The sequence below is a fragment of the Cavia porcellus genome, unplaced genomic scaffold (assembly GCF_034190915.1).
Source record: "Cavia porcellus strain 051 isolate PalLab524CR breed Dunkin Hartley unplaced genomic scaffold, mCavPor4.1 scaffold_3, whole genome shotgun sequence".
NCBI classification, from domain to species: domain Eukaryota; kingdom Metazoa; phylum Chordata; class Mammalia; order Rodentia; family Caviidae; genus Cavia; species Cavia porcellus.
In genome coordinates, this window is record NW_026947486.1 from 6,800,868 (window position 1) to 6,824,761 (window position 23,894).

General features: G+C 34.6%; 1 protein-coding gene and 1 non-coding gene across 5 annotated transcripts in view; one reads left to right on the plus strand and one right to left on the minus strand.

Annotated features, from left to right (window-relative positions):
* The window catches only part of Cfap47 (cilia and flagella associated protein 47), a 386,549-nt gene extending 363,275 nt beyond the window's left edge, over positions 1-23,274 (plus strand). For all 4 annotated transcript variants that reach the window (XM_063245680.1, XM_063245681.1, XM_063245682.1 and 1 more), the window contains 2 exons: positions 7,872-8,040; positions 17,805-23,274. In XM_063245680.1, coding sequence (XP_063101750.1) covers positions 7,872-8,040; positions 17,805-18,017 — 382 coding nt within the window. In that variant the 3' untranslated portion in view covers positions 18,018-23,274. The remainder of the gene's footprint in view (positions 1-7,871; positions 8,041-17,804) is intronic.
* Positions 1,829-1,963, minus strand: LOC111756711 (U4 spliceosomal RNA). The gene has a single exon (XR_002791127.1). It is a non-coding gene; the product is annotated as a U4 spliceosomal RNA (small nuclear RNA).
* Positions 23,275-23,894: the final 620 nt, after the last annotated feature.

Sequence of the window (23,894 nt, forward strand, 5' to 3'; positions counted from 1 at the left end):
ACTAAAGATGAGAGCTGTGTTATAAGTAGAACAATATGAGCCCACTTGAGTGCTATTCATCACCAGTACTGTTTCTTTAGTCCCTTGTCTGCCTGACTAATAACAACACAATAGTAAAAGTAAACATTTGTTGCATGTCTACATACGTACAATACTACAAAGTTTTATTCGATTTCATTTTCTCCAATTTACCAAAACACACACACATATGTTTATACAATCACAGTGAATAAAGTAACTTACCAAACTTGGCAGTGCTTCGTGGATGGATTGCCCATTTAAGTAAGAGGCCTCAGTACCAACCTTATTTCCTTTTTATCCCCTTTCACCAGAGAAACCCTTGTTCAGATCCCTACTCCAGCTGTCTCATGAGCCTCAGATTCAAGCAGTTTCTCACTGTGCTGGCATAAAAACACAGTAGCGTTACCCATATATATTTTCTATACTATCAGCCTTGAGAAAACTACTAAATATGCCTCTTTCATTAGAGAATTATATCCGATATTAGTGTTTGGCAGTTGAAAGCAAATTAGTATTCTATTAGACAGCATAAATGAAGGAATGCTATATTTAGGGAGACGTAATGTCTGTAAATTTCTGTCATCATTTCAAGTAGAATTCTTTTGTCAAGACTGTGGCCATAGACAGAGAGATAAGTAGAGATAGATAGTTTGGGATCAGTGATTTGCACAAGCTAAATATATACTGAAACACTGAATTATAACCCCAAACATTATAGTGGTCATTTTTCAGAAGTGATTTATTACCCCCAACCCCAACTATCCTCCCTGTCATACTTGCCACACAGTCTTACTACCAAAACACAGAAGCTTGATTTTCATCTTGATTTCATACTTGTACTTCTCTTGAAATTTTTGGAGCTATGTATGACAATAATTTTAGCATATATGTATATAAGAGTTTACACATTTAAAATGATCACATATTTAAGGCAATGCCAAAAAAAAAGAGTAAAACAACAATGACCCCTGAAACTAAATTCAATGTTCTCAACTTGGGACAAGTTAAACACTGTCCTTAGGTGATATTTTCAAATGTACAGAAAATGATTTGTTGAGTGCTTTAGACACTTAAAATCATAGAGAAGTAATATTAAAAATCCAGTCATCATGAAGACTTTGCAGTCCCCTAGACCATTACCTATTGGGTAAGTACCTCCTTAGTGTTATTACTCTGTATCATTTATGTTCTTCCTCTCATAAACAGCTGCACTGAAGCTCATGCCATCAAACTTTTACTTACTCTTCTTTGATACAATCTCTAAATATACTGTAGTAACACTTCCTCAGCACCTAGTCTAAAGTCACTCTTTCCTGTACCACCCTTTGCGTGTTTCTTGATGACTACAGAATGCACTCAGATGAAGCATCCAATACCATCACCACCTGGATTATAGACTTCCTGCACATACTTAATCCAAAAATGAATTCTTCCTTTCATCTCACTTGACCTGTGTCCATCTTGAATTACTATGTCCACATTACCCTGACAGCACCAGTCATCCTTAGATTCACCCCTCTGTTACTAACCATTCTTTCTCAGATTCTGTCACTTATCCATTATTTCCCTACCCTTCATAGTTTGTAGATGCAGAGTTTAGTATTTTCTTCTATCAATATAATGTTTTGAGGCTGCTTCAGCCCTATAGATTTTATCATTTATTCCCTAAAGAAAGCAAAATTGTATTTGCAGTCTGGACCTCTTCCTTAAAAATCAAACAGATACAACCAATTTTACACTAAAAATTGCTTTTTGAATTCTAAAATCTACAATTAACATAAACCTTGAAAAACTAAGTTAATGAATTCCCTATCAAACTGTTATTTTAGGATTTTCTCATTTTTCAAGCTGTCATGGTTGATTTTTGGGAAAAGTTTTCAATTAGCAATAATTGTGTCTCAGATAAACTTCATTGCTTACAATATTGCCACTGTACAAACCTGGATTTTCTCATTTTTGTAAATGGCAATTGTTGTGGCTTGTGTGTAAATGCCCTTCCAAAGCATCATGTGTCAAATATTGGGCTTTTCAGAGGTGGCTGGTACTAGGGTGTATGAATATCGATTAAGAGTGTGTGACTAAACTAGTCCACTAATTGGTTTAGCACAGTTTTGGGTGAGGGTAATATAAAGGCTTCAACTGGATGTGGGTGGCACTAATTAATGGGCTGGCAGACTAAAAAAACTAAAAACTAAAGGGAGGTTCACTGCTTCCTGCTTACTGGCTCCTGTGCCATAGACTATTTCTCCTCTGCCATGCCACTCTGCCATGCAATCCCTGCCTAAAAACAAGCAAACAATGAATTGAGACCTCTACAAACTGTGAGTTAAAATAAACCTTTCTTCTTTTAACTTGAGTGCGTTAGGTATTTTGTCCCAGCAGCGAGGAACTAAAGCTAAGACAGTAATTATATTCTTGCATTTGTTCAAACATAGCATTTGTGTGTATATGTGTGTGAGTGGACAAAGTCACGTTTCTTTATTTCTTTTTATTTTTTGACAGTTTCCTGTCAGATTTTACTGGCATGTTTTAAATATATATAACGATCACATTAATCGTAGAGGATTGGCACCTATACATGATATATCTTGATTCTTTTTTCTCATTCTTCCACCCTCACTTCAACCCCGCCTTATTTACAACAGGTTTGTTTCCATTTCTTCAGACTTTTCTCATATTTTTTTTTACTTTTCCCTTCTTTCCTCCTTCTTCCTCCCCTTTTGTTTCCCTAACCATTTGAGCATTTACTTCCTATCTCAAAATACCTACTATACATTTTGATCCTTATTTACATTTTCAGTTTCTCACACATGAGAAACAATGCAGTATATACACATGTGGGTCTGATTTATTTAACTTAACAGTATGGTCTCAAGGCACATCCATTTACCTAGAAATGCCTCAAGCTTATCCTTCTCTATGGCAGAGTAGTAACCCATTATATTAAAAAACCACATCATCTTTATCCATCTACCAGTTGATGACTATTTGGGCTGTTTCCAAGATCTGGCTGTTAAAAACTGTTGCTATAAACATGGATGTGCACATATTACAGTGTATGATGCTATCAGTTTTTTTGGTAAGATACTAAGAAGAGGTAGCTAGGTCAAATGGAACCTCTAGTCCTAGTTTTTGAGGACTCTCCATACTGTTTTCCACAGTGGTTGCATCAGCCTACACTCTCACCAACAGTGGAGAAAGGTTCCTTTTTCCCTACATCCCCACAAGCATTTATTATTGATTGATTTCTTGATAATAGCAATGCTTCTGGTGTAAGATAGAGTCTCATCTTTGTTTTAATTTGCATTTCATGAATGACCAGTGATGTTGAACCTTTTTTAAAATGTATTTATTTCCTAGTTCCATTTCTTCTTCAGAAAAGTGTTTATTCATTTGAAATATCCGTTTTTATTGTGTCTTTAAATTTGGGGATTTAAATTTTTTTTTTTTTTTTTTTTTTAGCTCTTTACATCTTCTAGATAATAACGCTTTGAGGAACATATGGTCAAAGTCTTTTTTTTCCCCTCACTCTCGGTTGTCTTTTCACTGTTGATGGTTTCTCTTGCTGTGTAAAAGCTTTTTAATAAAGCGAGATCTTAGTTGTTGATTCTTTATGATAGTCCCTGTGTGATCAATTTTATTCATAAAGTCTTTGCCCACACCATCTCTTTAAGTTCTGTCTATTGTATCTTCCATAAAATTTAATACTTTTGCTTTAATATGAAGATTTTTTATTCATTTTGATATTAATTAAGTGCATAGTGAAATATATGGATCTAATTTTAATCTTTGACATGTGAGAAGCGAGTTTTTCCAGCACAATTTATTAAAGAGACTATCATCCTTCCAGTGAATGTGTTTGGCATCAAAGATAAGGTGGTTATGTCTAGAGTTGTTTCTGTACCTTCGAATCTGTTCCACTGATCCTCCAGTCTGTTTTTGTTTGTTTGTTTGTTTGTTTGTTTGTTTTTCCAGTACATGAGTCTTTTATCACAGTAGCGTTGTAATATAATTTCAGATCAGGGATTGTGATGCTCCTGCCTTGCCTTTTGGGCCTAGAAATGTCTGCTTCCAAATGAATTTTAGGATTGTTTTCTCTAATTCTCTGAGATAGGCTGTTGGAATTCTGATCAGAATTGCATTAAATCTGTATAACAATTTTGGAAGAATGACCAAGTCAATCAATGTAATACAACATGTTAACAGAGCCACGAACAAAAAAATATGATAATCTCAATAGATGAAGAAAAAGCTTTTGACAAAGTCCAACACCCATTCATGATAAAATCTCTACAGATAATTGGAATAGATTTTCTTTATCTCAATCTGATAAAAGCTATCTATGACAAACTAACAGCCCACATCATACTGAATAGACAAAAACTGAAAGCTTTCTGTTGTAGTCAGGGGTTGTGCAGAGAACAATTAGAATCAGGAGATGGAATTTATAGTTTTATATTATGATGTTAATCCAGAGTTAATACAAGAAAGTTCAGGGAATGTGCCCACAACACTAAAGACATAGAATATTCAGCCAAAGGCCTGAATCCCACAGCAGTGTCCTACATGAGTCCAGATGAAGAAGCCAGAGCTCATGACAATGCCTCCCACAAGTCCAACGGAGATCTGCAGCCCAAAAGAAGGACTCATGTCAGTCTCTTTTATGGATCTGTACTGGGAAGGCCCAAAGGCCCGTGGTAGAAGCTGGAATGTCTATGCCAGCGAGGTGAAGGAGCTGTGCTGTTCGGTTGAGGGTTCTTTGCTGCAGCCAATAAGTCACACTCAAAATAAGAAGCAGGGATGCCCTGAAGAGTACCACAGCCATCCTCAGCAACAGGGAGGTCCCAAGTTCCTCCGACGATAAGCATAGTTGAGTACATTCCAGGAAGCCCGAGTGATGAGTTCATCCTGGAGATTAAGTGTCACACATCTTCCCCTCTAGAGCCAGGAAGAGATGCTTAATATGTATGAACCAGAGATCCTCCAGGAGCACCAACAGCTCAAACAGCAACACTTAGTGAAACTCACAGCCTCAACACCTTGTTTCTTCTCCATGTCTCTATTTATGCTGGCAACCTTCCTCAAGCGGAACATGTACACTCAGCAGCATGGTGATTTAATTCTGCTGGTGTTGACCACCAGTTGTTAATCCATGACACTTTCAATCTAAATTCAGGTATAAGACAAGGATGTCCACTGTCTTGACTCTTACCCAATCTAGTTCTGGAAACTTTAGCCAGAGCAATTTGACAACAGATAGAAATGAAAGGAATAGTGCTAGGAAAGGAAAAAGTTAAGTTACCATTATTCGTGGATGAGGTGGTCTTCTACATAGAACACTCTAAAAACTCCACAAAATACTTCTAGATTTAATAATCAAATTTAGTACTGTAGCTGGATAAAATTTTACATTCAAACATCAGTAGCCTTCCTGTACATGAATAACAAACTCACTGAGAAAGAAATTAGGGAAACAACATATTTTAGAATAGCATCCCCCTCCCAAAAGAAATACCTAAGAATCAGTCTAATGGAGGAGGTAACAGACCTACTTTCAAAACTACAAACCCCCAAAAAAAAGGAGATTAAAGAGGACATCAAAATACGGAAGTATCTGTTGCTCTTGGGTAGAAAGAACCAACATGGTGAAAATGGCCAGACATAGGATCTTAAAGCAAACTTTGATTCCTTTGTTCCTGTTGCACATTTGATCTGATTCTTCACCAATTTGTCAACAAAATTTGTATCATGTGACCAAACTCCAGCTAATTTTCACCATTACTACTGCTGATATCTTGTTCTGAACCACTAGCATTTTTAAACTAAATTATTTCAAAGACTTGCCAGTCGCCTGCTTCTGACTTTTCTTTGTGCAGTATGTTCTCAATTCAGGCAGGCCAATTATTTAAAGTATAAAGTATTTTTCACTACTTACCTAGCCAACCCATGAAACAGATTGCTTTCTTCTGTGAATTTGCACTACCATTATTTTCCTCTTTTCAGTTTGGTTTTCTGTTGTCCAATATGACTTATTTTTTGAAGTAGCATAACTATTTATTGTATTTCCTGTGGTACCTAGAGCACCTAGGAATACATTACAAATAACAAATCAGAAAAATATACTAAGGATAGAATATAACCTTAGTGTTCTAAATGATAACATGTTAAATCCTTGGACTCCCAATTTCGTGAACAAAATACTAGCATATCAGTTCTACTGTAAAGATACTAACATACAAACATAATTAAAATGTCTTTAATCTCCTATGAATCAATAAACATAGGATATCTTTTATGAAGCTACTAAAATATATTTTTAATCTACTGTAGGTAACTTCAAAATCTTTTGTAACTAATATGGTTAAAGCTGAACATTGATTCTCATAAAACAGAAATGTTGATGATAACCAAATATGTGCTATCTCTTTGACTGTTTTTCTCTTGAAACCTATGCAGTTTCTGAACTAAAAGTAAAATGAGGCTTCATTTTCATTAATAACTTTTTTCTACTGGTGAGTATATTTTATACATCTTATATTGAGAGTATATAAAACTATGGTCAATCAATAAGGTTGAGTGTAATAGCTCAGGTAAAATTGATTAAATTGGGATCAAAAGGAACAAGGGGGCAGGCATACAGAACAGTGACTATTCCTGTGGGGGGTTGGGACGGTGACTCTTGGCTTTCTCAGAGTGACAGAGACCTGTTTAGAATATCAGTCCTTAGAATATGGATGCATTTGTTTGATTTTTTGTCGTGAGGCCTGGACCACAGCAGGAGGTGTCTGTTTTCTCCCACTGTTGGAGGGTATCTGTCCTTCTGCATGGGGTCCTTCCAGCACTTAGCCCTGTCTCAAGGCCTATAATATTTTTATCTAACTCAGCTTCCTGTAACACTAACAATCTCATCTCAGTGATTTTTAAAATGTCTCCTTTTATTCTATAAGCATTCAGCATTATTGTTTAACTGTAAGCCAATTGTAGCAGGACTATATAGAGAACCCTTCCTGATCCTTGTTGCAGTCTGGGAAATTTATATTTGTAATCCCATGGAAAAGTTATTGGAATTCTAGCAAACTATTTTCAATGTACCATTTCTGGTGCAACCTATAGTGAGAATAAAGATGCTAAGGCACATTTATAGTTGTGAGGAGCCAAGAGGATTCTAAGTCCAGCTAGGGTGACTGTTAACTGCAACAAAAGCCCTGATTCAGAGCCAAATCTGGGTTTTATTAATTCCTGTAGAAGTGAATGACTAGGGAATGAGTGACTGTGAGAGTGGTGGAAAGTATGTGAGTGCTGTGAGTCAGGTTAAGTAGGAAGTCTGAAATCACCTCTGCAATATGCAGAGAGAAGGATATGCAAAAAGAGTAATCTATCTCATACAGTTTGAGGTAATATCTAATGTTATGTGGTGGTGCTTCAGCTCTAATGTGTAATTTCTTATGCCCTGGGAAGTCATAGCCTCTTATCTTGAGGCGGGGTCTCAGCTGACAGCAGGGAGGATGGCTCTCCTGACCGGCTTCACTCACATTTTTTGGATGCCATGGGGTGGGGCAACACTGAACTATGGCTTTGCTGCAAAGACTGCATTCACATCAGCACCTTGGCTAGACCAATTTGCATTGCTTAAAGCCAATTGAAGGGATATGGAAAAATCCTTACCACCTCTGTACATATCAATACATGGAAATAGGGCCAGGTTTAGCCAAGATGGAGATAATTGCTCTTCTTTCAAAGACTGTCATCCAGGTGGTTCTCCACAGATTCAAATTCTAGTCAGCAATTTGTCACAAAATGAAAGAGGTAATGGTCAAAATTAACTGCTGATATTAACACTTCTGTTCCAGATACACCGAACGATTCACTGCCTACTTCCTACCTGGAAGCGATCCAGAGTTTTTTGTAAAACCTGAGACTGGAGAACTTCCTCCATTTTTTAGTGAAGGAATACTCATCTCTGTAGGATTTAAACCGCAAATGTACAGTAAGAAACACAAAGCAACATTAGTAATACAGGTGAGTTCTATAAGGGCAATAATCAGATATCCACTAAAGCACTAAATGTACTAACAAGGAAATGTTTCATTCAATGATCACAGATAAAGAGTAATATTAGGGCTGGGGATTTAGCTCACGGGTATAAGAGCCTGCCTGGCAAGAGTGAGGTTGAGTTCCATCCCAGGAACCAAAAAAATGAATTAATAACTAAAGTAATAATTGATAGAATTGTGGCGCGGCTTGAATTGTGGCGCAGCTAAAAAGATAAGAAGTATGAAATATAAATGACCTTTATTTTAAGAATGCGGGGAAAGACTCCTGATCCCCTGGGGTGCGGCATCTCCCCGGACCCCCTGGGGTGCGCCCCGCCCCCCACCAGGGAGCCTGAGGGGCATTAGGGATGTGATTGGCAGCCAGAGGTAAATTCCTAGGGGTGGGGAAGATAGAGTCACAGGTAAATTCCTAGGGGTGGGGGAGATGGAGCTCTTTGGTTTTGCCTCTAAGGCTTTACCGGCTGCAGTGTCCTGTCTGGGCCAAAATCTTGTCCATAATAATAATATTTCCAAAGTAAAAAGATATTTCTACTCGCTTATCTTGTTTCAGTTTCTCTTGGACTAGTAAAGTAATTTAAATATGGAATTTATCATGTTAGACCGGTGTCGCAAGGAATACTCCAAGGGCCTCGCTCTCATGTAAAAAAACAAAGGGGTTTTTATTATTCCGTGTACACTGGGTCCTCCAAACAGGTGGAAACGGAGAACCCCTTACTCGAGCAGGGCTGTGCCTTTTAAGGCCTAAAACCGCAAAGCAAGCAAGCATTGTTACAGAAGCCAATCATAGCGATTAGAGCAGAGCTGATGGTGAGCTGTCCTTAAGGGATTGGGTTTCTTAGTGGGGCGAGGGAGTGTCTCCAGAGAAGGGGTGGCATTTCTTAGGAACAGGCGTTTGTCCCATGACTGGGAAAGCAGCCTGTTTGTCTCAAATGGTCCAGAAACACTGGATCCTGTGGCGGTGGAGCTGCACATAGTTTCGAAACTCGCACCACAAGGCCTTCTGAATAGAAAAGTCTAACAGCAATTAACAACCTTAATTACCTTACTTTAGCACCACAACCGTTCTATTTGTAGAGGGCAACAATGGTTAGCATATCAATTAGGTAAGATTTTACAATTCTTTACAGAGGAGAGCATTGATTAACATATCAATCTTTTACCCAGGGGAAAAGGAAGACACACATTTACAGTTACAGGTATTACTATGATATAAACGAAGCTATTTTTGTGAAGAATGTACAATCTAATACAATCTGATGCAATTAACGCAATTTGTGACGGGGCTACCGGATAGGGAAGACCCAGGATGTCAGGAGCTATTACCTCAGGCCTTTGTTTTATGGCCTTTAGGAAGTTAAAACTTAACCTAGTTAGATTTGAAGGGAGAAGGGGAGGGGAAGCACCAGGTGGAACGAGCTTTCTTGGTCTCTTCAATCAAAACTTTTGTCAACACCAAGGGTACATATGGAATTTCTCCCTCTTTATATTAAGGAACTATGGAAGAAAAAATGACTAGAGTGAATTCTGTAGTCACATAACATTTTAAGTAATATACCCACTCAAGGATATTGTTGTTTGTTTCTTTGAAAGAGAGATTTTTTAACCTTTCATTAGGCATAGGATATTTTAAAAATGATAAGTGGAGAAAATTAAATAGAAGGTAAACTATAGGTTCAACTGAAAAAATGTAATGCAAAATGGATTATATACAGAAGTTTTTTAAGGTGATTATTTTACTAAGTTAAGGTAGATGATGAGCATAGTTTTGAAAACTTATGTGAAATGAAAAGTTTCTCTTTAAAATTTTACATATATTTAGAGTAAAAAATTTTAGCTGGAGCTAGGCGTTGTGGCACATGCTTGTAATACCAGCACGAAGAAGACTGATGCAAGAGGCTGGCCATGAGTTCAAGGCCAGCCCAGCCTATTTCGTGAGTTCAAGACCAGGCTAAACTATACAGCAAGACTCTGTCTCAAAAAAAAAAAAAATTTTTTTTTAAATAAATTTTAGGCTCAAAACAATTTTCCAGTTACTTTGGAGGATACACCCATTATTACTTTAATTTCAATAGCACAAGCACACCTACTGTTACCTGTAACACACCACTCTTGCTGCCACTGTAGCATACAGTAATTAAGAAGTGCCATAGGCATAAAGTTGTATTAGTTTAATACACAGAAACAATAAGGTTTTGAATATTGTTTGAGAAAATTAGTTCATCATTAGTTCACCATTCAAGAAAGTGTTCATCTCTCTAAGGGTGTGTATAACCTAAGTAATAAAAAAAAAAAAAAAATGCCCTGCCTTGCTGGATATACTTCATTACCTGAAATGATCATATATTTGCTTACTTACTGTAAGACTTTATTCTCTTCCAAAAAAAAGTAATAAGAACTAGAGAGTAATAAAACCCAAAATGTGTAAATTTTGTTGTAAAAAAGAGGGAAAAAAAGTGCTCTAAAGGATACAACTGCAAGTGTGTTTAGGGGTGTTAAATAGATGACCATATTAATGTTTTTGGTTGGATCACTGAACACAACTGTTTGCAGTCTCACTGTTTGAATATCCACTTTATATGCTTTGATACGGTGACTTGAGCAACTATCTCTAAGATGATAATGTGTAATCTATTAACTGGTGATTTCTGTTTTGTTTTTTTTTTGTTGTTGTTGTTCTGTATTACGTGTACCCTTACACCGCTTTGTTTTGTTTTGTTTTTTCTCTTTTTCCTTTTAAATAAAATTTAAAAAAAAAAAAAGCTTCTCTTAAAAGATTTGGAAATGAAAAAGATGTTCATTGTATCTAATATATATTGGACATTTCTAACATTAACTATTTAGCAAACTTTACCATCAAATTATGTACCTAATTCTCTGCATAGATCAAACAATTAAATTACTGATTGCATAGTTTAAGGTTTTTTTGTGAACGTATATGGTATTATCAAAGAAGATAATATCCTCAGTCTGAATTGATACAATTTGATAAATGTATGCAGGGACCAAAATCAGATGGAAATCTGTGTAATAGATTATTTGGTCGATTTAATTTGATTATGGAAAATTCCACGCATGTGTAAAAATGGCTAAATAATTTGCATGTACTTATCATCTAGGCTGTATGTAATCATGTCATGACCAATACCGCTTAGGCTATATACCACTCCTCTCTCCATTTTCTGTATTACTTTAATTAAAGCCCCGGGCATTGTATTTTTTGAAAATATTTCCTACAAATCACGAAATGGTAAAAATGATAACTGTGATAGAATTTTCTAATCTTAAAATTAATAATTCTATAGTATAAAAATATCAAATATTCTTTTACTGTGGAAAGTTCAGGCCAAATCTTTAATCTCATATTTGATTTATTTTTATTAGTATATGTTTGCATTTCATAGTGTTTATATTACTTGTGTAAATTTGATACATGTACCTAATGTTAGGTCTGAGAAGAAGGGGAGAGGATGGGAAGAGGGAGAGAGGTCCGAGGTCGAGGAAGAAGTAGAGGTCCGTGGAAGGAGTGGAGTGGACGGCCGTGAAAGTAGTGGGCAGCAGTGGCTTTATTTCGGGAATGTGGGGAGAGGCCGCCCCGCCAGCCCCGGGCGCAGCATCTTCCACTGCACCCGGGGCCGTGGTTATTCCGGGAACACAGGGAGAGGAGACTGGCACACTGGCCACTGGAATCTGGCGATCTTTTAGAGATACACAGGTATTTCATTGGCGCACAGGTTCTTAGGGATGGGGGTATAGGGTTACAGTGAAGTCTATAGGGGGCGGGGAGAGGCAGGAGTCCCCTAACTTAGCTGCAGCCTTTCCTGATTACAGTGTCCGGTTGGGCCAGCAACTCTTTCACCTAACATACCTTAATTCCTTTTTTCATTATCTCACTTTCCCCTCCACCCCTCTCACTCCATTTCTTGATTCCATTCCCATTTGAGGAAGATTTATCTTTTTTTTTTTTTTTTTTTTTTTTTTTGTAGGAGGATTGAACTCACAACCTTGTGTTTGACAAGCAGGCAATTACACCCTTGAGCTAAAGCCCCAACCTCCAGATTTATCTTTTATTTTGCTCTCCATTTATAATTTGAGTTTCTCATATAAAAGAAACCATACAATATCCAAACATGTGTGTTTGATTTACTTCCCTTAACATTGTATTCTCTTGGTGCATCCATTTTCCAGCAAATGATTCAATTTTATTTATGGCAGAGTAGTACTCCATCATACGTAAAATACCACATTTTTTCATTTGTTCATCTGCTGATAGACATATAGGCTGCCTCAAATATTTAGTAATTATGAATTATGCTGCTATATACATGGATATGTATGTATCATTAAAGAAAGTTTCAGAATTAATACTTATGAGTTCTGGAATGTCTGAAAAATACTGTTAACTAGAGACTTTACTGCATGTTCAATATTTTTACATGGGTATGTTTCCATATGTTTCTAAGCAATTTTAACCTGTGTATAAGATGTACGTAACTAAAACCACAAGCAAAACACAGAACTTATCTATTAAGCCAGAATTACCTTATGCTTATTATTTGAAGACATGTTTGTTACTATAATTACTGCCTTACCCTTGACAAACTCTAATCTTTTCTCCATTGTTTTTTAGTTATCTGATTACAAAATATTATACAAATGTAATCATGTGCTGTGTTCCCTTTGAAATTAACTTTTTATTCTATGTATTGAACCTTTGAAATCATAAGATCTACTGCACATATGAAACAAAATAACTTGAAAATCATGGCTCAAGTGATCTATTTGACTCCAAACCCCAGTTCTTAATTCCCGTGTCATACATACAGATCCCCATGATATACTGGAAGACAATTTTTTAAAAATTAAATTATTATCTAAATGAAAATTATTGTTTACATTATATTTACTTATTCATTTTTAGAAAAGCATTAAGTGAATATTAGCAACAGATTATCTTCATTTGCTTTATTTGGAAATAAAAAAGGCAGTTTGTAAGAACAATTTAAATATTAGCTGACACAAACCACAGCCATCATATAAGCAAGCTTCATAATTTTCCATTCAATTAAATGACATTTACAGTGATTAAAAACTCTTTCCCAATTAGTAAACAAGGCAAATAATATTAGCTTTGAGTGACTAACGTTAACTTATTCAGACTGTTTTATAAAAAGCAACATTACTCTAGGAGAGCTCCATAGGGAACGCAATAAATGTTAGATTTTAAAAATGTGAGACTATCAGAATTTCCCAAGATGAAACTTATCATGATTTATCTTTACAGCAATTCAATATTATCACTATATACATATATAGTACTATATAATATAGCTATATAGTAATATATAATGTACTTATTATTCATCTTTTTTTTTTTGTCTTTTTCCTTTTTATCAGTACCAGGGATCAAACTCACAACTGCCTGCTTGCAAGGCAGGTGTTTATGCCACTGAGCTAAATCCCCAGCCCCATATAATGTACTTATTGGGTAACATATAGTAATATAATATATGGAGTAATGTATAATTCATACCATATTTATATTTAAATGACCCTTTTATAACTATAAGCATAAAAAGACAGATGATATGTGTATAAATGCATTGCATCTAAAGAAATCTATTATTAGCGTGAAACAATGGGAAATTGTGTTATAAATATGTGTCTAGGTTTGTATTTCCTTACAAACAAATTCTCTAATAGGAATTCAAATCCAAGTAGCATATCTGTTACATGATTTCAAGAAACAGAGGTAGGAAAGTCAGGATAAGGAAAGCAAGTCAGTAAAGGATGCTTTATCAAGGCATCTACCACTGTGAATTCCTTGGGATACAATGTAGAATGCACAACTTTAAAATTTTCACATCTTAGGGAACCAGGAAGTTAGAGTTCTTATACACCATTTGAAATCATTCAAGAGCTGGAGATTTAGCTCAGCGGCATAAGCACCTGCCTTGCAAGCAGGCGGTCGTGAGTTCAATCCCTGGTACCGATAAAAACTGAAAAAGACAGAAAAAAAAAAAAAAAAGAAAAGAAAAGAAATCATTCAAATCATTGACTTAGAAATACTCCTAGACACTATTCCTACTCTTATCAGGGCCAGCATTCTGGGGTTTCTGTAAAATCCTTTCAAAGAGGTGCAGAAACTGAAATTAAAAGTTGAATCAGGCATTGAAATGGAAACATCTGAAGTGGGTGGTCCCAGACCACATCTGATAATTGATAATTATCTATTGTTTCCATTAATAGAAATACTTCTTTAACAATATACCTTTGGTCTGATTCAGAACATAAAGACACTACTGCACTTAAATATGAGATTCTCTCATGTTTAATAATTTGAGTTCTTTAGATAAAATAGTTAAGGAACATAGAGATAGACTTGGCACTCATTTGTAAAAATTGACATTGATTCTGTGATGTGTTAGTGATGAGGATGTATTAATTATTTTGACTGTGGCTTTTTATTTGTATTTTGGGAGATTGGGTGTGGAAGACATAGAACTATTTTTAACATCTCTTAGAAAATATAAATGAGCAATTGTAATATTCACTACAGGATTGAAGAAATGTAACCTTTGATAAAAATTTTAATTTTTATTTATTTTTTATTTATGTATTTATTTTCGGTACCAGGAATCAAGCTCATGACCTTGCACTTGCTAGGCAGGCACTGTGCCACTGAGCGATATCCTCAACCCTTAATATTTATTTTATAAAATAAGCTTATCATTAAAATAGCATGTTGAAAAAAAAAGAGCATAAATATTTTCCTTAAAGCATGTATACACATGAACATGCATTTGGCATCACTTAACTGTAAGATTAGAATCTTTTTTGTTGTTGTTGTTATTATTTTTTTATTTAAAGAGAAAAAAGAAAGGACATAAAAAAACAGTAAAGGGGTACAAGTAATACAGAATTTCAAGAAAAAAAATTACAGTAAGAAATCACTAGTTAATAGGTTACATATTGTCTTCTTAGAAACAATTATAAAATTATAAAATTAAATTAAATTAATTATTAAATTATAAAATTAAAGCATATAAAGTGGACATTCATACAGTGATATTGGAGACAGTTCCGTTCAATGATGCAACAAAAGCTCAGTAATACAGTTTTCCATCCTACACACTCAAACATACCTGCAGTTATATCCCTTAGTCCACCTTCCTTTCCTCTCTTTTTTACAATAGCAGTTACACTTTTTGGGCTTTATTACTCCCACAGTTCTTATTACTTTTTTTTAAAGAGATTAAAATCCAATGTGACTAAGCAAAACAGAGTCAGTTAGAACAGAAGGATGGGCATAGTACATGATGCAAAAATAGAATACCAGGTGATCAAAAGTGGTTACCATTGTGCCTCTTGCTATTTTTAAATTGAGTTGTCTATATCATCAGGTATAATAGAATTGATCAAAACAGTACAAAACAAGACCAATAAAACCTACAGTGGAGATCTTACAGGACTTCAAAAAAAAGATAATAGTCAAACCATAATAGACATCGTAAGAAATCTTATTGCTTTCAAAGTGGTTGCCTATACCCTCAAACTTGATACTATCAAACAAAATAGAATATAGTATAATCAGACAGAACAAGATAGGGAGAGCAATACTGGGTTTCAAATCAGGTTAATAGGAAAACAAAAAAGTTACTATATGTCCCACTATTTTTTAATTTAGTTTTCCCTTAATTAAAAAAATGAGAAAAAAATAGATTAATTTTAAAAAGGGGGGAGATTGAGATAAAAGAGGACATTGTAACAGAACAACACAGGTCAGAACCGAACAATTTAAGCATCATTGTGTTTCACTACCAGATAATCTAACATAATAGTAGTCACCATAGTACTGTCACCATAACTGTAAGATTAGAATCTTAATTAAAATACATGAAACATAGTTGGGACTTTAAAAGTGATGTCTTCTGGAGTAATAAGCTTCAAAAGTCTTTGATGTAAGTGTCACGTGAAGGTACAAGTCCTTTCTCATAGCTTCTATTTGTACCCACTAGGTGCAGGGTGTGGGCACAAATCCTTTCATGTAGCTCACTCATGTGCCAGGAATAAATACAAGTCCTTTCATGGAGCTCACATAATGGCAACAAGTGCCAGGCATAGTGCAAGCCTCTTCATTTATTTTATTCAACTGAATCTATGAAGGTGGTCACTTTTACTGGAAAAAATTTACAGTGATATATGCACAATCTGCAAACTCTGTTTTTGACATAGAATATCATAATATGAAGTAAAATGTCATTTAACTGAGTTGTATTATGCTTCCTCGTTTGGTCCACTTTTGAATTCTTGGCCTTTAATACAAAACTACTTCAAACAATTGGAAAAGGGGCCAACTATGACTAAAATAAGGCCATCATTGATGTGTAAGAAACTGCTGACTCAGTATCCATTGGCAGATATCACATTCCACTTTAAGTGTGGTATATTGCAATATGCACTTAATCTGGGCCCTATCCTGAATACCTTCCTGAGCATACATGTGTCGTAAAAATACAACAACTGTTTAATGTTTTTAAAATGCATTAAAAGACACATTGTCATCAATCTCCCTCAAAATATTGTCCCCCTTGCTTAAACACATTTATTCCATTGCTCTTGTCACTTTCTGAAGCAGTTTTGGAAGTTCCCTTTTGTCTTTAGTTGCACTGTTATGGCTGCTTTAATGTCCTAAATAAATTCAAAACATTTATCTTTCATTTCTATTTTGAATTTGGGGTAGAACCAGAAGTTCCTTGGTACGAGATACAGTGAATAAGGTGAATAATCTAATGTTTTATTTTATATATCTGCCTTTCTGTTGCATAATATTCAGCAGCAGCATTACGTTTGGTCACACCTACTAAAGACACTCATGGAACAGGACTTCTAAACTATACACAAAGTGGCAAGAACAATATGTATTTGAGGCACAGGGGAGTATTCTGAGGATTAGTGACAATGTCTTTTTTATTCTAATATTTTTTTAAAATTTAAACATTCACTATATATTTTGATTGCCCTTTGTACATGTTACAATTTTTAGTGTGAAAAACAAACCTACATAAAACCAGGTGGATTTAGGAGATTCTATAGAGGCAATGAGATTTAACATAAGTATGTTAAGGCATGAACATAAAATGGTATACTGCCTAATCAAATATGGCTTAGGAATTATGCCTAAATCCTGTGTATATATGAAAAAGAATGAAAAAAATTAAATAAATCCATATGTAAATTGTACTGACGGGTTTAGATTAAGATTGTCCTCATTGATCTTATGCGTCTCTTGGTATATTCAAAGGATTATATCATACACTTTCATAATCTAAAAAACAGCTAAACCTATTTTGCCAAATATCTCTATGGCTGCAATTAGGTGTTCTTGACTTTATCAGAGAGACTATTTCCATTCATTGTAGTTCATTCTGGGCATTATGTTGTATCTGTCAAATACGTTTCTTTTTACATCAAATGGATGTTCAATTCACCTACAGGGCTGATTTTTGGCTGAATGACAGATTTCCTCTTTAATTAATGGCTCTTAATTTGTAATAACAAAAGCTTTCTTTAAGTTATTTTCACATTAATTATTTATTATTATAGATGGAGTTTTAGTTATATAGCAGTCTCATACTTTATAAGGCAAATGAAGGGCCCCGTGATAAACTTTTTCCTACATTTTTCTAAATCTCTGAATCTAACATAAAATCTCTCTCTCTTCATTTACAGACAGAAGATACGTGCTGCTTGTATGAAATCAATGGGTTACCACCAGAACCCACACCTCTGATGAACGTAAAACCAAAAATTAATACTAGTAACAAAATGTATGACAGTATGCCCATTCGTCACCGCAATTTTATCCGTGAAAATGCTGAACTCATAAGGACCGGGGTGTCTTCTACCATTAAGGGTGCTCCTTTGGTGATGAAGAGAAAATAAAAAAAAAATTTCCAAATCATTTCTTGGTTTCAACCAGTATTGAATGTTTTCATATGACTCATTATAACCAATTATAATTGTTGTTTGATGTTTGAGATATTCCTGAGGATTAATAATTTAACAATATCAGGTCTTCTATATTTTCTTGTATTTTAAAATGCTGTTCTAACCAATCTCTAAACATGTCACACTTCATTTCTGAATTTTATTTTATTCAAATTGATTTAGGTTCCAAATATTGGAAAAAATTCACTTTTAGAATGGAGGAGTACATTTTTAGTAAAACTGACACACGATTTTAATGACAATAATATTTCAAGCACCAAACACTAGTCTTGCCATTAAAACTAAATTTATTATGTATGTTTTTGTATTTATTTGACTTCTAAAAAATTGTGTGTATAGTTTTTAATATGATGTTTTCAAACCTATACATTGTAGATTAGCTAATGAGCGAATTAATATGCACTTTACCTACCTATCTTGTGCCAGGCACTGTTAAGATGCATTTTCTTAGATATTTTCAAGTATGCAACACATTCCTATTAACTACTGTCACAATGCTGTACAATAGATGCCTAGAATTCATTCCTTCTACCTCATCGAAATTTTATATTTTACATCCTTTCACCAGTATCTCCTCTGTTTTCCCTGTCTTATGTACCCGGTAAACAGTATTCTATTCTCTACTTCTTTTAGTTCATCTTTTTTTATATTATGCATATAAGTAAGAAAATGTGATACTTGTCTTTTTGGGCTTGGCATATTTCATTTTACATAATATCCTCAGGTTCTTCAACATTGTCACAAATAACAGGATTTTCTTCTCTTTAAAGGCTGAATAGTATTCTATTATGTGTGTATTTCAAATATCAGTGCTATTGTTAGAACTTAATTTCTATGTAAATGTTATCATGAGTCTTTGAAATATTAATGATAATATTAACATGTATAACAAGAATTCACCATTTCTTATACATGATATTTGGAATATTATGTGCTATTTAGTAGGTAGTTAATTTAAAAGTCTATGCATTTGTGTACTTATCACCCATATGTTCCTATATTGCAGTTTTAAATAATATAGGTATAGCTCAAAATGATCTAGAAGAAAATTAGATGCGCTTCTAATCCCTGAGAAAGTAATTAATTGAAGTTAAAAAGAATATGTTGTCTGGGACCTATCTGTGAGGAGATATACCATAATAAATAGCTAGTGTGAGCGGCTTTAACACATTTTGACACAAAATGGCTGGCTCTGCTATATACAATCTTTTCATAAGTAAGAGTACGTCATTTACTCTTTTTCTACCTAGTGTCATTGTTTGCAAAATAAAGGAAATATATAATGACAGGGGTTAGCAAGCTATGCCCTGTAGGTGAAATCTAGCTATTTTTATACAGCCCATTACCTAGAAACTATTTTTACCTTTTTAAATGTTTAAAAAATTCAATAGAGGAATATTATGAAATAGAACAAAGTTAAAATTCAAATTTTACTGTTCATAAAAGTTTCTTTAAACCCAGAACAATTACTTGTATGTCTATGTCTATGGTTTTACCCTTTAACAACAAAATTAATTGACAGAAAACATATAACCGAAAAACTTTTTTATTCTCTAGCTTTTTTTAGAGAAAGTTTTGGGAATCAATGTATTAAGCCAAGAATGGCTTTTAGGAAACATTGTGGAGCTATTAATTGTAATTTTCTCAAGTAGTGCCAGCAGAACACATTGTGTGTTTAATTAATTAATACTGTTTCTAACCATTGAGGTAGCATGGAATCAGTATTCATTGTTTCTTAAATGGGCAGGAGCTTGGAAATTTTGTGAATTTCTGAAAGTCTTTCTGATTCCATAGCCCTCTGCTTTGAGTACGGAGTCATTGATCACTTACTTGTCTCTTCTTTTCACAGCTATGCTGTGAAGTGAGATGTACTATACTATGAAGATAGGGAGATAGTCAGTCTCTGAGCATATTTCTCACAAAGCCTTCATAAAATCTGTCAAATATATTCAGAGACTAAAGTGCCCTTTCCTGTGGATTTATGGAGAAATATTATTGTTTTATGTTTTGGTTTTTAAGGTAATGTATAATATTTCAATAATCTTAAACCTTTTATATCGAATGTTCTGAGGACCACAATTGCTCTGCTAACTGAAAAGCTCCAATAATTTAAATATTCATAATGGACTATATTTGGGTTAACTTTTCACAGTCACAGAATGAAGGGAGATTGAAATATTAGCTGACATTTCATGTTATAAATATTTCAAAATACTTAAAATTATTATGCTGGATTGTCATATTTTAAATATTACCCTGTATGATTCATTTTCTGGAAGCAGTGTCTATATATATGCAAAGTGACAGTGCAAACTATCAAAGAGAGTGGAATGGGGCAACTCAAGAAGACAAAACTGAATTGTGCATAAAATTCTAAAACCCATCAGAGAATGTACTTTGTTCAAATATGTTTTATAGCCACAAAGAGAATTCAAGGAGGTGCCATGTCTATATTCCCATGGCAGCCACTGTACCCTGATAGACTAAAACCTTTCTATCACAAGTGCCTGTGACTCTGCCTCTGTAGTAACTCTGGCCATGTGTGCATGTGTGCATGTGTCATTTGAAATGGTAATACTGGGGTAGAAGTGTTACAAAGTTAAAACCCCTGGGACCAGCTCTTTGTGAATTATGGATCAATAACAAATGCAACTTAACAGTTTTCCTATATACTTAGGAAAGTATACTATATACTATATAGAGCCTATATACTTATGCCCCTTAGGTGAGACAACTCTGAAAAGTTTTCTCTGTGTTCTCCCTAAAATTTCCAGCAGGACTGAGCTTCCATTTCCTATAGAGGTAATGTTAAGGACACATACTGAGTTAGCTATTTTCCCTTCTCCATTCCCTTATGATGTCTCTCACAATCACTTCCCAAGTAAACTATCTGCACTAAAACTTTTTTCTTAAAATCTAGTTTGAACAATACCGACTGTGATATTCCTGAAATTTGGCATAAAAAAAATATAAATAAATTTCTCAAATACAAACCAGTGGCAGGATGGGTACTAGACCTATGACTTATGTAGATCTGCAGAAGCTTTTAAATTTCATTATATTGTGTTGCTAAATCCCAAGGACATTTGCCTTGAATCTAAAGAATCAGCAGTAATTGAATCAAGAAAACAGAGGAATAACAATAAAAATTAAAATATATTAATATAAACCATTACAATCAGTTAAAAGATTCAACAAAACCATGACAATTAGGGTGGAGTGTCGCATGATTAGTTTTGGGAGCGTATCTTGGTACATCATGGAGACATGGCCATGTGGATCTATGACTGAAGCTTGGGCCTTTCTCTCATACCCTGCCTCTGCTTCCCATGAACTATGGTCGGCCACACACTTTTACAATCTGGCTTGGAGACTGCTGACTGTGGACTGAATCCTCTTAAAAGCTGAATCAGTTAGGTATTAGTTTCAGAGAAAGCTGACTAACACAAAATCCAAAAAATATGGGAGGAGGGTCATATATCTTGATAGTATGACAGACTATCATTATTTGAACCAGTGTCGACTTGTCCTTCCTGGAAATTTCCCAATGTCATTTTAAAGTACTAAATCTCTTTATTCTTTCTTTAGTTGTACTCAAAATAGTAAATGCTCAATACATTATTGTTAATATTTGGCAATAAACATATCAAAAAAACCAATAACATGCAGGATTAATTGTAGATCATGAGCCTTTCCTTCAGTATAGCTCGATTCTTGAATTCGATGAAATCAAGCCTCCCACAGATCTACTAAGTGAAATGCACAATTTCCATTTCTCTCTTAAGGTTACATTTTGTCAAAACTTAGCAATTCATTTCTTTAGTTATATTCAACCATTCTTTTCTAAGCTACTGCACCTGCCTTGTTCAGACATGTTTAGCTTACTGTAGTTTGTCATCCTCCAGTACTCTTACAGATTAATTTTTTTTCATATCAGTTATATTCACAAGCTTGCTGGTAGTTTCTTATTTGTTACAGAATAGGTTATCTTTCTCAGCTGGAAATGAAAGCATTCAACCTTCTGACTCCATTCAATTTTCCATCTTATTCCTGTCTGGCCTTTGGCTGTGTCAAAATCAAAACCAGAGCTTATGTCCTTGTGTACTAGTTAAATTCTGCACTCTTAGAAAAGTTTTATTTTCCTTCATTATAACTCATTCAGTTCCTTTTGTATACTTTTCATTATGTATGTTATATTTGAAGCAAATTTAGCATGTTCATCAACAGCCCTGAACAAGTAGCAGAGAAAGTATTGTAACATTTCCTTTCTTAAAATTTCAGGGTTTTTTCTAATTACCAAACACTTAGGGCAAGAAACAAGAATGTACATTTTAATATGTGCTCCAGGTGACTCCAGGGTTTACATGATAAGACAAAAATGTTGATCAAGAGAAGAGGGGAATGAACAGAAGTCAGAAAAAGAAACATTGAAATGGCAGCAAACAGATAGATGATGAGGTGGTATATGCCAGGAAGAAACAAGTTAGAAAAACATCTAGATACTGGTCCTGATATAGAAGAACACCTGTCAGGATCCCTACACCCATGGATCAAACACAGCAAGAAACAGGTCTTGGAGAACACACAGGAAAGCATAGGATCATTACCCCTTGGGAGACATGGAAAGACTGTAAGGAGTCTGATGAAAGTGGGGTTTGTTTTCTATAGTATTGGCAATTAAACCCATAGAACCCAGAAGTATATCTCCAGTCTTTTCTATTTTATTTTGAAACAAGTAGCACTAAATTGTCCAAGCTGACCTCATACTTCTGATCCTTCTAGTTCATTCTCCCAAGAAGCTAGGATTAGAGGTGTGTTCCACCACAACCAGTATGAGGAAGCTTTTGAGTTCAGATTTTCTGTAAATAAGTGATTAAAATTTATTGGCAGGAAGCAAAACTAACATTCATTTCAAGTTTATCTGAAATATTTTAAAGATTTGTTCATGGCAGCCTTTTTTAGTATTTTGTCCCTAAAAATATCTTCACTTTCACATAGTGCAGGGGCACAGACCTATATCCCAGCACTCCAGAGACTGAGGCAGAGAAGCTAAAACAATTTTGAGGCTGTCCTGGGCTCCAGACCAACCTGAGACTATCCTGAAACCCAGTGAGCTCCAGACCAGCCTGAACTACATATCTAGAACCTCTCTCAGAACAAAACAAAAAAACCTTCATTTTGTCCTTTCAAATTATAATTTTCTTTGATCTAAAATTCCAGGTTAATAATTATTTTGCCCCTTAGCATATTTTAATGCCTTTTGTTATTGATAATGAATAATCTGTTGCATGTAAAAGTATTAGCTTTTGGGTAAACTGACCTTTTAACATTTTGTAATATTTTTGCTGATTTTCTGAAATTTCTGTATCATGTATCCAGCAATGGACCTAATTATTATTAATAGAATCATCATCTTCACATGCTGCTTGGTATAAACTGTAGTACTAAGTGAATACTTGCATCTATCTTCAGTATTAGAAAATCATCAGCTTATTAAATATTTCTCACCTGCTAATTTTTTGCTGCTGTCTATTCTGAAACCCAGATCACAAGAGATTAATGCTTGAAGGTTAAGTGTAAACAGTCTCAGTAAGTTTTTTGACAGTATTAATTTCTTCTACATATATTTACAAACTTTTATCACTTTGCTTTATGGAAAAAAAGTTTTTAGTGTTATCTACCAAATCGATAAAAATCTATTCAGCAGTATTCTGTTTAGAGTTTATTGGTTTTGTTTTCTGTTTTGACATTTTTTCAATTCTAAAATTTGATTCATTTTCATATTCCTTTTTATATATAAATTCATGGTTA